The 17,440-nt window shown below is 35.6% G+C and overlaps 1 protein-coding gene across 17 annotated transcripts in view; it reads left to right on the forward strand.

Annotated features, from left to right (window-relative positions):
- The window catches only part of CHD9 (chromodomain helicase DNA binding protein 9), a 236,146-nt gene that overhangs the window by 141,817 nt on the left and 76,889 nt on the right, over window positions 1–17,440 (forward strand). For all 17 annotated transcript variants that reach the window (XM_027092199.1, XM_027092200.1, XM_027092207.1 and 14 more), the window contains 3 exons: window positions 8,581–8,702; window positions 11,861–12,104; window positions 15,977–16,153. In XM_027092199.1, the coding sequence (XP_026948000.1) occupies window positions 8,581–8,702; window positions 11,861–12,104; window positions 15,977–16,153 (543 nt within the window). The remainder of the gene's footprint in view (window positions 1–8,580; window positions 8,703–11,860; window positions 12,105–15,976; window positions 16,154–17,440) is intronic.

The raw sequence follows: 17,440 nt of genomic DNA on the forward strand, positions 1-17,440 counted from the left end.
AACTAAATAGTTCTTCTACTTCCATAGTAGCTTTATTTTTAGAAAAACCTTTTGTATAGAATATTGTTAAATGCCTACATAGTGGGGCACAGTCAAAATGGCGGCGTGGGAGGACATGGAGTTTGCGTCTCCCCACAACTAGGGCACCTGCCAGACGCTGGCGGGGGACCTCAACACCCAAGGAGACGGGAGGAACCCCCAAGTGACTGGGTAGGATGTGAGGGATTGTGAGGGGGGAGGAGAAGTGGAAGCCGGACAGGACTGGGGCCCCTGAGGGGTGGCTAGGAGAGGGGAGGGGTTCCCATGCCTGGAGGGACCCTCAGAGGCTTGGAGGATCAGAAGAGTGCGCCTAGCGTTTCCCCTTCCCAATCGGGCCCCAGGAAGCCTGCTGGTCTCCTGGGCTGGTTCCGGCCCTACAAGGCCCCCTCCAGACAACGTGGGTCCTAGGGATGTAGGAGGGAGGGAGGAGGAGAGGCAGTGGGAGGGACCCTCCAGGACCATGGGATCAGGGGAAGTGCCTTGGGTGTTTCCCCTGCGCTCAGCCACAGTAAGCCTGTTAGGCTTCCCGGTCTGGTCCCCTGCCTTCTGGGGGCCCCCTCTGGCCGTGTGGGTCCTAGGGGCATGGGTGGGGAAGAAGAAGAGAGGCCAACAGGGAGAGCACCACCTGTGATTGGAGGATCAGGGGGAACGTGCCTATTATTTCCTCTGCCTACTCGGGCCCAGGGAGCCTGCTGGGGTCCCAGACCTGGTCCTCCACCCTCCAAGGCCAGAGGCACTCCTGGGCCCCTCCTGCTGTGGTTGAACCTAAGCCTGATCACCCACCATGGCCTTTTCCAGCCCTGTGGGTCCTAAGAATAGGCCCGCCCACCACCTAAACCCTGCCCCTGCCTAAGCCCTGCCCCCCACAGCCAAGGCCTTTTCTGGCTTTTTTTTTCCCCCTGCTGCCCTGCACAGCTTACAGGATCTTGGTTCACAAGCTGGGGATCAGGCCTGAGCTCCTACAGTGGGAACTCTGAGTCCAAACCACTGGACTAACAGAGAACCTCAGACCCCAGGGAATATTCATTGGAGTGAGATCTCCCAGAGATCCTCATCTTGGCATCAAGACCCAGGTCTACCCAGCAGCCTACGAACTCCAGTGCTGGAATCCTCAGGCCAAACAACCAGTAAGATAGGAAACAATCCCACCCATCAAAAAAAAAAAACCAAAAAAAGTGAAATGACAAAAGTACATGTCACAGAGGAAGGAGCAAGGTAAAAACCTACAAGACCAAATAAATGAAGAGGAAATAGGCAACCTACCTGAAAAAGAATTCAGAGTAATGATAGTAAAGATAATCCAGAATCTCAGAAATAGAATGGAGGCACGGATTGAGAAAGTACAAGAAATGTCTAACAAAGATCTAGAAGAACTAAAGAACAAACAAACAGAGATGAACAACACGATAACTGAAATGAAAAATACACTAAAAGGAATGAATAACAGAATAACTGAGGCAGAAGAACGAATAAGTGAGCTGGAAGACAGAATGGTGGAAATAACTGCCTAGGAACAGAATCAACAAAAAAGAATGAAAAGAATTGAAGACAATCTCAGAGACCTCTGGGACAACTATAAACCAGCATTCAAATTATAGGGGTCCCAGAAGAAGAAGAGAAAAAGAATGGGCCTGAGAAAATATTTGAAGACATTATAGTGGAAAACTTCCCTAATTTGGGAAAGGAAATAGTCACCCAACTCCAGGAAGGGCAGATAGTCCCATACAGGATAAACCCTAGGAGAAACACACCAAGACATATTAATCAAACTAACAAAAATTAAATTCAAACGAAAAATATTAAAAGCAACAAGGGAAAAGCAAAAAATAACATACAAAGGAATGCCCATAAGGTTATCAGCTGATTTTTCAGCACAAACTCTGCAGGCCAGAAGGGAGTGGCAGGAGATTTACTTAAAGTGATGAAAGAGAAAAACCTACAACCAAGATTACTCTACCCAGCAAGGATCTCATTCAGATTCGATGGAGAAATCAAAAGCTTTACAGACAAGCAAAAGCTAAGAGAATTCAGCACCACTAAACCAGCTCTACAACAAATGCTAAAGGAACTTCTCTAGGCGGGAAATATAAGAGAAGAAAAAGACCCACAAAAACAAACCCAAAACAATTAAGAAAATGGTAATAGGAAAATACATATCAATAATAAGCTTGAATGAAAATGGATTAAATGCTCCAGCCTAAAGACACAGACTGGCTAAATGGATACAAAAACAAGGCCTCTATGTACACTGTCTATAAGAGACCCACTTCAGACCTAAGGATACATACAGACTGAAAGTGAAGGGTGGAAAAAGATATTCCATGCAAATGGAAATCAGAAGAAAGCCCGAGTAGCAATACTCATATCAGATAAAATAGACTTTAAGACTGTTACAAGAGATAAGGAAGGACACTACATAATGATCAAGGGATCAATCCAAGAAGAAGACATAACAATTATAAATATATATGCACCCAACACAGGAGCACCTGAATACATAAGGCAAATGCTAACAACCATAAAAAGGGAGATAGATTGCAACACAGTAATAGGGGGACTTTAACCCCCCACTTACAACAATGGACAGATCATCCAAATAGAAAATAAATAAGGAAACACAAGTGTAAAATGACACAGTAGACCAGATAGATTTAATTGATATTTATAGGGCATTCCACCCGCAAGTGGCAGAATACACTTTCTTCTCAAGTGCACATGGAACATTCTCCAGGATAGATCACATCTTGGGTCACAAATCAAGCCTCAGAAAATTTAAGAAAATTGAAATTGTATCAAGCATCCTTTCTGACCGCAACACTATGAGATTAGAATTCAATTACAGGAAAAAACTGTAAAAAACAAAAATACATGGTGGCTAAACAATGCACTACTAAACAACCAAGAGATCACTGAAGAAATCAAAGAAGAAATTAAAAAATACATGGAAACAAATGACAAGGAAAGCCCTAAATCTATGGGATGCAGCAAAAGCATTTCTAACAGGGAAGTTAATAGTAATTCAGTGTCACCTCAAGAAACCAGAAAAATCTCAAATAAACAATCTAACCTTACACCTAAAGCAGCTAGATAAAGAAGAAAAAAGAAAACCTAAAGTCAGTAGAAGGAAAGAAATCATAAAGATCAGAGCAGAAATAAATGAAATAGAAATGAAGGAAACAATAGCAAAGATCATTAATACTAGAAGTTGGTTCTTTGAGAAGGTAAACAAAATTGATAAACCTTTAGCCAGACTCATCAAAAAAAAAAAAAAGGGAGAGGACGCAAATCAATAAAATTAGAAATGAAGAAGGAGAAATCACAGCTGACACCACAGAAATACAAAGGATTATAAGAAACTACTACAAACAACTATATGGCAATAAAATGGACAACCACGAAGAAATGGACAAATTCTTGGAAAGGTACAATTTTCCAAGACTGAACCAGGAAGAATTAGAAAATATAAACAGACCTATCACAAGTAATGAAATTGAAACTGGAATTAAAAATCTTCCAACAAACAAAAGCCCAGGACTAGATGGCTTCACAGGTGAATTCTATCAAACATTTAGAGAATAGCTAACACTTACCCTTCTCACACTCTTCCAAAAAATTGCAGAGGGAGGAACACTCCCAAATTCGTTCTACAAGGTCACCATCACCCTGATACTAAAACCAGACAAAGATATCACAAAAAAGAAAATTACAGACCAATATCACTGATGAGCATAGACGCAAAAATCCTGAACAAAATGCTGGCAAACAGAATCCAACAACACATTAAAAGGATCATACACCGTGATCAAGTGGGACTTATCGCAGGAATGCATTGATTCTTCAATATATGCAAACAATCAGTGTGATACACCATATTAACAAATTAAGGAATAAGAACCATATGATCATCTCAATAGATGCAGAAAAAGCTTTTGACAAAATTCAACACCGATTTATGATAAAAACTCTCCAGAAAATGGGCATAGAGGGAACCTATCTCAACGTAATAAAGGCCATATACGAAAAACCCACAACAAACATTATTCTCAATGGTGAAAAACTGAAAGCATTTCCACTAAGATCAGGAACAAGACAAGGATGTCCACTCTCACCACTCTTATCCAACATAGTTTTGGAAGTCCTAGTCACAGCAGTCAGAGAAGAAAAAGAAATAAAAGGAATCCAAATTTGAAAAGAGGTAGTAAAACTGTCACTGTTTGCAGATGACATGATACTATACATAGAACATCCTAAAGATGCTGCCAGAAAGCTACCAGAACTAATCAGTGAATTTGGTAAGCTTGCAGGTTACAAAATTAATGCATAGAAATGTCTTGTATTCCTATACACTAACAATTGAAAAACAGAAAGAGAAATTAAGGAAACAATCCCATTTACCTTCTCAACAAAAAGAATAAAATACCTAGGAATAAACCTACCAAAGGAAGCAAAAGACTTTTACTCAGAAAACAATAAAACACTGATGAAAGAAATCAAACATGACACAAACAGATGGAGAAATATACCATGTTCTTGAATTGGAAGAATCAACATTGTGAACATGACTATACTACCCACAGCAATCTACAGATTCAGTGTAATCCCTATCAGACTACCAATGGCATTCTTCACAGAATTAGAACAAAAAATTTTACAATTTGTATGGAAACACAAAAGACCCTGAGAAAGAAAAACAGAGCTGGAGGAATCAGGCTCCCCGACTTCAAACTATACCACAAATCTACAGTAATCAGACAGTATGGTACTGGCACAAAAACAGAAATATAGATCAGTGGTACAGGATACAAAGCCCAGAGGTAAACCCACGCACATATGGTCACCTTATCTTTGACAAAGGAGGCAAAAATGTACAATGGAGAAAAGACAGCCTCTTCAGTAAGTGGTGCTGGGAAAACTGGACAGCTACATGTAAAAGAATGAAATTAGAACACTCTCTAACACAATACACAAAAGTAAACTCAAAATGGATTAAAGACCTAAATGTAAGACGGGACACTATCAAACCCTTAGAGGAAAACATAGGAAGAACACTCTTTGACATAAATCACAGCAAGATCTTTTTTGACCCACCTCTTAGAGTAATGAAAATAAAAACAATAAGCAAATGGGACCTAATTAAACGTAAAAGCTTTTGCACAGCAAAGGAAACCATAAACAAGACAAAAAGACAACCCTCGGAATGTGAGAAAATATTTGCAAATGAAGTAATGGACAAAGGATTAATCTCCAAAATATACAAACAGCTTATGGAGCTCAATATCCAGAAACAAACAACCCAATTAACAAATGGGCAGAAGACCTAAATAGACATTTCACCGAAGAAGTCATACACATTGCCAGCAAACACATGAAAAGATGCTCAACATCACTAATCATTATAGAGATGCAAATCAAAACCACAATGAGGTATTACCTCACACCAGTCAGAATGGCCATCATCAAAAAGTCTACAAACAATAAATGCTGGAAAGGGTGTAGAGAAAAGGGATCCCTTTTGCACTGTTAGTGGGAATGTAAATTGATACAGCCACTATGGAGGTTCCTTAAAAAACTAAAAGTAGAACTACCATATGACCCAGCAATCCCAATACTGGGCATATACCCTGAGAAAACCATAATTCAAAAAGACACATGTACCCCAATGTTCATTGCTGCACTATTTACAGTAGCCAGGATATGGAAACAATCTAAATGTCCACGACAGATGACTAGATAAAGAAGGTGTGGTACGTATATACAATGGAATATTACTCAGCCATAAAAAAGGAATGAAATTAGGTCTTTTGTAGAGATGTGGATGGACCTAGAGCCTGTCATACAGAGTGAAGTAAGCCAGAAAGAGAAAAACAAATATTGTATATTAACACATATATGTGGAATCTCGAAAAATGGCATAGATGAACCTATTTGCAGGGCAAGAATCGAGACATAGATGTAGAGAATGGACATGTGGACACAGAGGAGCAGAGGAGGGTGGTATGAATTGGGAGCTTAGATTTGACATAAATACACTACCATGTGTACAATAGATGGCTAGTGGGAACCTGCTGTATAGCACAGGGAGCTCAGCTCGGTGCTCTGTGACGACCTAGATGGGTAGGACGGGGGGAGGTGGGAGGGCGGTCCAAGAGGGAGGGGATATAGGTATACATATAGCTGATTCACTTCATTGTACAGCAGAAACTAACACAACATCATAAAGCAATTATACTCCAATAAAAAAAAAGGCCTAGATAAGTTAAGTACACTGATTTTTTTATTGATACATCTGTCTCTTCCCTGCTCAAAAAAAAAACTTGAGTCAGTTGTTTTTTCTAGTACAAAGACTGTAGAATTCTGGAAGGCGATGGCAAGTTGTGATATTTTAATAATTATATATTTTTTTATTTTCATGTGAATCCAATTTGGGGAGCCAACCAAAAGAAATTCACTTTAAAGAGACATATTATGATTTTATTAAATATTTTAGCCAGTTCTCTCTTTTTTTTTTTTTTTTGCGGTATGCGGGCCTCTCACTGTTGCGGCCTCTCCCTTTGTGGAGCACAGGCTGCGGACGCGCAGGCCCAGTGGCCATGGCTCACGGGCCTAGCCACTCCACGGCATGTGGGATCTTCCTGGACTGGGGCACGAACCCGTGTCCCCTGCATAGGCAGGCGGACTCTTAACCACTGTGCCACTAGGGAAGCCCTTGGCCAGTCCTCTTTCAAATATAATTTGGTCATAGAAATTTCTTACTTCACTAAAGAGGGAGTTTATGCATGAAAAGACAAGAACAGATCACTTTTTGATTAGCACCAGAGCTAATGATTAGCTGCCATGAAAAATGTGGAGATGTGATGTAAGAGAAGGAAATGAATGAATTGTTCCATGGAAGAGATCATATTGTTTTTATAACAGTTTTTTTTTCTGGTTGTCTTCTTATTTTCTGGTCTTCTTAGTTTATCTCCCAATAATACCCACCATCTATTACCAAAAACACAGCAGCTCACCTCCATTCCTTTTGACTTCTAAGTACCTTTCCTTGAGCCAGGAAACAAAAGTGTTAATTAACTAATTCAGGGAGGAGTAGTCTAAAGGATATTATGAAAGGGAAAGGTATTGTTTTTGGGGTGGGGACCATGCTTCAGTAGTAACCTGATCTTTAGCCTCATTAAGTAAGCTATTTTTTTAGATCAGTGGTTCTCAGTCAGAGATGCTTATCAGAATCACTTTTGGAACTTTTAAAAAATTAGGGATTCCTAGTTTCTATATCCTGGCTCCAGAATCAGAATATCTGAGAGTGGACCCCAGGTGTCATTAAAAAGGTGATTTTGAAGCACATGGTGGGAAGAGCCAGTGCCTTAGATATGTAATGTAGTCCTTGGTAAAGGGGACTCAGCCAATAAAATTAATCCCCTCAGTTAATGTAAAATCAACTTGACAACAGTGCTGGTTTATCAAAGTCAAATAATGTAGGAGGTAAGTGATTTTTTTTGCCAGTCTATTATTATTAAATAAAATAACATATAAAACATGTAAAGTATCTTTGATCAAATGAAATTTGTTCCTGGCCTAAACTAAGGAAACAGTGATTGGATTGCTAAAAAGAAAATTATGGAGAATATTAATTAATGTGGAAATTATTTTAAACAATAATTAGAGCAATAGTATATGTTAATTATTTTAAAGTTCATTGGCTACCATTTAAGAAATATTTTTTTTTAGTAAACCCTAAATTTTTCATATTTGGATGCCATTATAAGATAGTATTTTTAAAATGTATTTATAATTGTTTCTACAATATAGAATACAGTTTTCTGTATATTGATCTTATATCATGCAATGTTAGTAAAATCACTTCTTTATCTTTTTTCTAGATTCCACAGGATTTTCCATGTAGACAAATCATGTCTTCTGTAAATTAAGAAAGTTTTACTTCTTCCTTTCCAATCTTAATGACTTTTATTTCTTGTTCTTGCTTGATTGCTCCTGTTAGAACCTGTAGTACAATGTTGAATAGAAGTGATGACAGTGGACATCCTTGCCTTTTTCTGATCCTAGGGAGAAAGCATTTAGTTCTTCCATTTTCTGCATCTGCTGAGATTATCATATTTTTGTTTTTTAGTCTGTTGATCAACATTGATTAATTTTCAAAGTTAATCCACCTTCCATACCTGGGAAAAACCACTTGGTCATGCTGTATTACCCTTTTTATATATTTTTAGATTCAATCTGCTAAAATTTTGTTATGAATTTTTCATCTCTGTTCATGTGGGATATTGGTCTCTAGTTTTCCTGTAATGCCATTGTCTGATTTTGGTATCAGTTTCATAGAATGAGTTGGGACGTATGCTTTCCTCTTCAGTTTTCTGGAAGAGTTCGTGTAGAACTTACTTGGTGTTCAGATGTTTGTAAAATTTCATCATAATGTCATATAATGTTATTCTTCTGATTATTTTAAAAGCAATGCTTTTACCATGTATGAGATATAGGGAAGATCAAAAAATCTAAAATACATCATTCATTCTTTGTTTTTCCACAAAGGACCGTCCTCCTTCTAATATTTGGAAAAAAATAGATCAATCCAGGGATTATAAAAATGGCAATCAACTCAGGGAATATCAACTGGAAGGACTCAACTGGCTCTTATTCAACTGGTACAATAGGTATGTAGTATGTATTAATAGAAAAAAATTTAATGTGTGTTTTTTTATGTGTTCCAAAATACATTAAGTAAAATTGGTACTGATGTTGCTACATTATTACCGTCATGGAGTGTTCATTATTGAAAATGAAGTTGTGGTTAGCTCAAGAAGATACGTACATTATAATTTAGGATTTTGAATATAGTTGCTTCCTTTTAATGTGTACCAATGAGAATAGAAGAAAGTTGATATGTTAATTCATAATTAAATTTGAAATACCTTTGTTAACATCATCAAACGTCAGCTATGTTACAGAATGTTTTTCAACTTACACTACTGTCTGCCAATAGTTGAATCTAGTTAGTAAGATATCAGCAGTTCCATCTATAAGAATTAGATAGGTCTGTCATGTACGTCTTCAAGGAAGCAGATTGTCAGCAATTGATAAGGAATAGAATACTAAATATAAGAACCTAGTAATGAATTACCCCCATTTATTATTAATTTTCCAAGTTGTTCAAAATGCTTTTTGGAATATTATCTCACCTTTTTTTAGTGAGATGGAAAATTAATTGCAAAAGAAGTAAAAAATGGTATCTTGATTGAGAAAGAAGTCTGATAGTGTATATAAAAGAGCAAACGAAGGTACTGTTATTAATAATAGCAAAATTTTATGACGTATTCAAAATCATTTTTCTGTGTTTTTACTTGTCACATGATTCTTCTGTTTCACTAAGTAATGGTGAGTCATGAAACTCAATCAGGTGGAGTTAGGAAAAACCTGTTATTCCACACAGTGCTCTTTCCCCTGGTTTCTATTTTCTAAATGTTAATCATTTTTCCCAAGAGAATCTTCCTGGTAAAATAGTTAACAAAATTTTATTTTAATTGTCTTTTATCAATACCCTTTCCCAGTTACTTGTTTCAAACTTGTACCACTTTCCTCAAGCACTTTATCACAACCCTATCCCCTTCACTCTCTGTATATGACTGCTTCATAGAGAAGCCTAGGGCCAGTCGGTGAATTCATTCAGGTTCTTGCCTGTCCTCACACCCAAGCCTACAAATGTATCTCCATCCTTAGCCATTCTTACCTCTGTCCTCATATCAGAAGTGAAAAGGTGCCTCCTCAGAACCAAGACTAATGCTACCACCTCAACTCTTGACAGGCATCTAATCCAATCTTTTCAGAACCTCACTTCAATCACTTATTATCCTTCTCTGTTATATCTTCAAATTATCTCTTAAGACTAGTGCCATCCCTTCAGTCTGTGAACAAATTTGGGTTTAACTTATATATAAAAGTGAGGAAAGGAAAGGGTAAACCTTCTCTTGGCTCTCTTTTTTCCTTCAAGCTACATTGATCCCTCTTTGTAACTTCCTAGGCAAAGGTCTAGGAAGTATAGCCTGCATGAACTCTTCCCATTTTCTCATCTCCAATTCTCCTTAAACCTGTCGTTTGACTTTTGATTCTGTATCATCTCTGAAACTCTTAATTTTCCAATCCACAAGATATTTTTTAGCCCTAATTTGCTGTCTCTGCTGTGTTAGATAGTAGTTGCTAGTCCTTCCTTTTTTAAACTTTTCCCCCATTCTCCCAACAGCTTCCACAGTGTGACTCTTAGCTCTCCAGAACCTCTGTAACTATTCCTTTCAATAGTCTTTGCTGGTTCTTCTTCCTTGCCTACCCTTTCAGTGTTGTTGGTTTTTTTCTTTCCCAAAGTTCTGTTTTTTACTTTCTTCTCATATTACATTGTTCTCCGTAAGCCAAACTCTACTCCCCCGTGTCTTCACTTATCAGTAACATCTTTAACTGAGGCCTTGAACTCCAAGCCCATATTTGTTTACTTCTGGCTACCTTAATGTCTATCTCAATGATTCTTTAAACGCAGCATATTCAAAATTAACCTTATTATTTCCTGTTTCTTGCATATCAAACTTATTCAAATATTTTACATCTTGGTTAATAATAACACAACTTATTTAGTCACCCAAACTGAAATCTGACTGCCATCCTACACTCCATATATCGGATTGGTCACTAAGTCCAAATCATTCTAACATGTAATTAACTTTGGGATCAGTTTTCTCCTCTTGATTCCTCCTACCTTAGTCCAAATGTCCACCCATTCTTTCCTGCATTATTGCGGTACTTTCCCAATTACTGTCCAAACTTAAGTCACTTCACCTTCTAATATTCACAGTGGCACCAGAGTAAATTTCAAGTACAAACCTAATCTCATCAGGTTTCTTTAAAAATGTTCAGTGACTCTCATTCATAATATTGTAGAATGATTTCTAACCTTTATTTGTGACCCCTGCTTATCTTAGTAAGATCCCTTCCCTTTACTCTTCCCTCAAAACCATATTAAATAACTTGTGGCCTCCCAGTTGATCATGTTCTTTACACTTATGTTCCTTTGCTCTGCCCTCTGGCAAAATCCTACTCATTACTGTCCTTCTCTTTGAAGGCAGTCTTATCTTCTCTCATCTCTTCTAGCCAGGGTTAGATGCTTACTCCTCTGAGGTTCCATAATAAACACTGATAATTCTTAACTGGCCATATATCATAATCATCTGTGCAGCTTATTTTAAAAATTACAGTTGCTTTTATCCTACTCCATGCACATTGAATTGGAATGTAAAGGAGAAGGCCATGGGTATCTGTTTCTTAGGCTGTTCCAATGTATAGCTAGAGTCAAAAACCAGTTCTTTATTTGTGCTTCTGTGATAGCACATTGCATGACTATTTATTTATTTATTCATATGTCTGCTTTTCTAATAGATACAAGCCCCTGGAAGGCAGAGAACATGTTCTATTTCTTTTGTATCCCATCTTCTCATACTATCCGTGAGATACAGAAAGCATTTAATAAATGTTTCCTGAATAAATAACATATTTAGTTTGCCTTGCTCTTGCCATTTCGTTCTTTTAAAAACTCAGGTATCTAACAGGTGGTATCTTTATTTTGGAGCTACAAAAACCTATAGTTGTCCCTTTGCAATATTATAATAAAATTATAATCTTTAGCCAAATCTGCACTTCAGCAACTTCTACGTTATAAATGCAAGTATTTTAACTTGATCACTGGTTATTTTTTTTAATATTTATCTTTTAAAACATTGTAGTATACAGAAAACCCCAAAATCTACATGGGTAATATATTTGTTTATTTCAGACGAAACTGCATTTTAGCAGATGAAATGGGTCTTGGCAAAACCATTCAATCAATTACATTCCTCTACGAAATCCTTCTGACTGGTATAAGAGGACCTTTCCTGATTATTGCTCCACTTTCTACTATTGCAAACTGGGAGAGAGAATTTCGTACGTGGACTGATATTAATGTTGTGGTTTATCATGGGAGCCTGATTAGCAGACAAATGATACAGCAATATGAGATGTACTTCAGGGACTCACAGGTGTGTTATTGGTGATGTTTTTTGTTGTTTGAAAGGTCAGGTTTGCAAAAGATAAGCATTACATATTAATTACTTTCAAATTTATGATAGATTTTAATTGCCTACTTAAATCTTAATCTGATCTCTTTATTCATCATATTTATTTTACAATAAATTTTAGTAGCTGAAGAGAAAAATGACAGAAGTAGCCAAGTTCATGCTCTAGTTCACTGGAAGTATGCTGATTTATACAAATGTACAAATTTGATTGTATACGTAATTTTTCAACTAGAATAATTGTTTTACTAATTGTTTTCAACTACACATTAAATTTATTTTAAAAATAATGTGTCTCTTTGATCATCCTCCAGTTTTTTTCCTCCATTTTAAAATTTACATCTTCAGTGACCACCATGGGTTTGAATGCCCTTTGAGGTGAAACCATAGGTTCTCTTGTGTGTTCAATGAATTTTGATTTTAGACGGTTTTTAAAAATTTGGTTTGTTTTGTATATTGGTACAAGCATACGTCTGTATTTTTCTACCCTTTGGATTGGTTATTTCATTACTCTATTGCTTTGATGGTTTTCTTCTTCCCTATATCCTAGGGGCACATTTTCCATTTTACTTTGGCCAATTACTCTTTAGGAAGGAATACCTATTTTTCTGCTAAATGCACAGATCATAAAATTGAGATGACATTATAAGAAAGAATTCCCTAGCAGAAGGTTAAGACTAGAAAACATGAAGTTCCGAGTTGCAGTTTTGAGTGGTAGTTTGACTCTTAGGTAAAACTTTTATTAAGAAATAAGAAACAAAATTAATTAAAACAACTCACACAAAATTGTACTTTTTCATTGGAAAAGGTTATGGCACTCTGCCTCAATATAGCACCTTAATATTTTATTTTCTTTCACTGATTCTTCTGTTTTATAAGGACCATTATAACATATGGCCAGGTCATGGGATATGATACAGGTTAAGGTAAGGTAAAGTGCATAGCCTTCTACTTTTGCCTCCCAATTACAACTGATTTTCTACTTATTTGAGGCTGAATATCAATAAAATTAATTGATATTTTCCTTTAACCTCATTTCCCTTCTATGGTTGAAATAATTAGATTTCTATGAAATTAAGTATGTCTACAATCAGTTGTACTGAAAATTAATTACCCTTGCACCTTTGGAGCCTATGACATCTTAGTTAAGTTATAGTTTCATTTCCTTCCATAGTGTTTTATTATTCTTAATTGTACATTTATAGAATTTTAGAGCTCTATGATATCATTAAAATCATTTAGTTCAATCTCATTTTTTAAAGGTACGTTAAAATATTGGAAGTTTAAGGATTTTTAACAAGGTTACAGTTTTAATATATGTCTTGTATGAGATTGGTATAAATGTGAGCCAGAAGCTGAAAGATTCTTGATGTGTTGTAAACTGAATAGTATATATTAAATTATATTTTTATGCTAAATGTTACGCATTCTAGAAGAATATTATGTGAAGGGTTTAAAATTTCAAGAGGTAAAGATGTCTTGTAATGAGCTAAGTAGCTCTATACTTCAAACATAGAAATAATTTTCAGTTAATTCTTTCAAATATATTTTAATATAAATTAAATGAACATTTAACTTCTGCTTTTTCCAAGTTATTAAATAAGCTTGAAATCACATAAGTAGTAAAATTATGTTGTAATTTTCTCAATTGCCTTGGAAAAAGTAACAGATAGTAACACTAATATCCACAGGCATTTATTGAGTATTTACCATGTGCCGGGCATTATGCTAAACAGTTTGCATGTAGTATTTCACTTAATGTTTGTAATATCAAAGATTAATTTATCACCTTGTAAATAGGTGATAATATCATACTTATTTACAAATGAGGAAACCAAGGCAAAAAGAAGTGATGTAGTTTCCCCTAAAATCACAGAGCAAAACTGGGATTAATAAACCCAAATCAGTTAGACTCAAGCCGTTGTTCTTAAACACTGCAATATTACTCTAACTGAATGCATTGTATCCCAGGTTTTTAGAGCTGTGTAAATACCATAGACTTATACTTTATAACTGTCAATATTTTAATAATATTCTACTGGAGCTATTGTTCATCTTAATGGCCAGCATATGCAATCAATGTGAATTATTCTAAAATTAGTGTAATTAAGTTGATAGGAATTAAAATCTAAATCAGATCACATGATCCTTCTTAACCATTCATTTCTTCTAATCCCTAATAGTTTATAATTTTCAGTCGCATTTAAACATTCTCTTCACTTGGATTCCAGTACTTTATACTGTCCTATGTCACCACCTATTCCTTCTGAAGCCCTCTTTAACCAATTTCTTCTTGTCTTCCCATATCTAATCTTGGGGGTGACCCAGGGCTCAGTCTTCAGACTTTTTATATCCATACTCATTCCATCAGAGATTTCATTCAGTCACACAACTTAATTACTGTCTGTACTGCTGGAAACTCCTAAATCTATATCACCAACTCTAACCTCTTTCCTAAATTCCAGAGTCATATGCAAATGCCTACTCAATTACTCCACTTGAATATCTAATAGACAATATCTAATCTCAAACATAACATGTCCAAAACCAAAATCCTGCATTTTTTCATTGTAGTCAATGGCAACACCAACTTCTAGTTGAGTGAAAAAGTTTAGTCAAACTTGAATCCTCTCTTTATCTCACTCCACTCCTATCCATTAGTAAATCCTGTTGGTTCTACCTTCCAGTTAAATCCAGAACTGAGCACTTCTCATGACCTCCATTGAAGATCTCTTGCTTGGATTACTACAGCAGCCTCTTAACTGGTTTCTATGATCCTGTCCTTGGCCTTTGTCAGACTATTTTTACCAGAACAGCCAAGGGATTCTTTTTAAATATATGTCAAATCATGATACTCTTGTCTCAAAACCCTCCTATAGCTTCTTGCTCACAGTAAGAGCCAGAGTCCTTACCACAGCTTTTAAGGCCGTATATAGCCTCATCCCCTCCATTCTCACTGGATTTCAATCACTCTGGGTTTCTTGCTATTATTTGAATACTGCCAAAGGTACTCCCACATTACAGCATTCACACTCTCTATTTCTACCAAGAATTCTTTCTCTTGCAGATCTCTAGATACTAACATGGCTTCCTCCCTCATCTTCAGGACTTTGCTCAAATGTCACTTCTTAATGATGGCCTCCCAGTCACTCTAAATAAAATGGGAATGGTCACCTCCAACCCCATACTTCCTACTCCCCATCCCTGTTTTATTTTAGTCTATGACTTCTGTTACTTTCTTAGTTTTTTTTTTAATTTTTGGTGGGTTTTTTCTTTGTTTTTCTTAGTGGCTATGTCCTATATTTGAGTCATTGGAATGTAAGTTCCACTTGGATAATTATTTTTGTCTGTCTTGTTTACTACTATATCTCCAACAACTAGATCAGAGACACTCAATAAATACTTGCTGAATAAATGACATAAGTGGCCAATTTTTATATTAACTACTTATCTGCCATTATATGTGTGGAGTCACGGATATAAGTAATAAGCATTAATACTGAAATTTCATTGGCTAGATTTTATAATAACCATTTCTTTTTTGACTTAACATTGTTATTACAACTCTTAAAAATTATAAAATGTTTTATCAAGGAATACTTATTTGGATATAGTTATTAATTGTATAATTTTTAACATTCTTGAAGACAGCAATCTAATACAGTTTTAATGCTAAAGTTCCTCATTTTAAGGGAGTGTCTGTGCATACATAAAAGTTCCAGTGGAAAATGTTTTATAGCAGATGTCATTAAATGATTTTTATGCTGCTTGACAGGAATTAAAAATTATGATCAAGACATTCTAGCAAATTATTGTATTTGGTAATAAATTTCTAGGGGCGAATCATTCGAGGAGCTTACAGATTCCAAGCCATCATCACCACTTTTGAAATGATTCTTGGAGGCTGTGGAGAGCTTAATGCAATTGAATGGCGATGTGTGATTATTGATGAAGCACATAGGTTAAAAAATAAAAATTGTAAACTTCTAGAAGGTCTGAAACTCATGAATCTGGTAAGTAACTTAATGTCATTTTTATGACTTCTGTTTCTTAGCTACATAGTAAAAAGAGCTAATGCCAAAAACTTATTCCTTTTTTTATTTTAAAATAACAGATTTCTGATTTCTATCTGTGATAATTAAGATTATTTTGCTTTAATTAATTAGTAAGGGGGAAAGAATCTCATCTGTTCTCTAAGACTTAAATTTTTTAGTTCTTTCCTCCAAAAAGCTTTAGTAATTAACTGCTGGAATTAAAAAAAAGAGAGAGAGAAACCTCTGTAGAGTGTCCTATTGAAAGAAATAAAACTACAAGTTTTAAGGCAGAAATTCCTCAATAAAAAGCCCTTTCACCAAAGTTATATTATTCAGATCATTTGTGATAGAGGGATAAAGTTTCTACACAATTCTACATACTTAGCATATATTTATTATAATTAATGGGATTTTTGAAAGTCATTAGTGTGTTTGCTTTAAAATCAAAGCATTTTGTGTTTTTTAATATTTTGATTTAATTAACATCACATAATTAGTACATGAGCACTTGAACAAATGACTCAAAGATATAAGGACTACATACAGTAAAACACTAAAGTGCTCCTTCTTACTCTTCATCCACGCCCACCCATTCTCTTCCCCTCCTTACTCCAATATTTGCAGATTGGTATATATCTGTCTAGACTGTTTCCTAATATTAAATACTTATGCAGACATACAGATACATATACAAATATTCAGGTTAGGAATTTAGAGGTACTGTCAAATCAAATTTCAAATACTTTGTGCTATTATCATTAAAAATATTTTATTTCCTGTTGTTACTATTATGTTTAATTTGTAATGCAATTCTAGTTCAGAAGTATATTCCAATCAGCCCTTCACATTGTTGGTTTGTAGTTTTAATGATTTAAGAATTTGTTCGTGTGTAAGAAGTCAAGTGATGATCTGCCAAATTATAAAGAATGAACGCTGTTCTCTATACAAATTACCATACCAAGAATGGTTGAGTAACCCCCAAAATGCCCTCTTTGTTCTTTAAAATGTCTGTTTCCTTGAAAAAAAACCTAAAATATGCTTCTTAATTATTTAGAATTTTTCTTTCAAAAGCAATAGGTAAGAATTAATAGCAGACAAAGTAAACTATTATGAGAATGATACAGAGTTTTTAAAAAGTGATTGAGAAAGTAAATTAATGATGATGTATGGGTAGAGATGTATTGGGTTGACTCTTGAAAATTATGGTCGGAAAAAGATTTGCTTTTCAGACACTGAAACATTTGATAACCTATGTCAGCTTTCGTA

This window comes from Aethalodelphis obliquidens, unplaced genomic scaffold, assembly GCF_003676395.1.
Source record: "Aethalodelphis obliquidens isolate GAN/ISIS:26980383/991018 unplaced genomic scaffold, ASM367639v1 scaffold75, whole genome shotgun sequence".
Classification (NCBI taxonomy): Eukaryota; Metazoa; Chordata; class Mammalia; order Artiodactyla; family Delphinidae; genus Aethalodelphis; species Aethalodelphis obliquidens.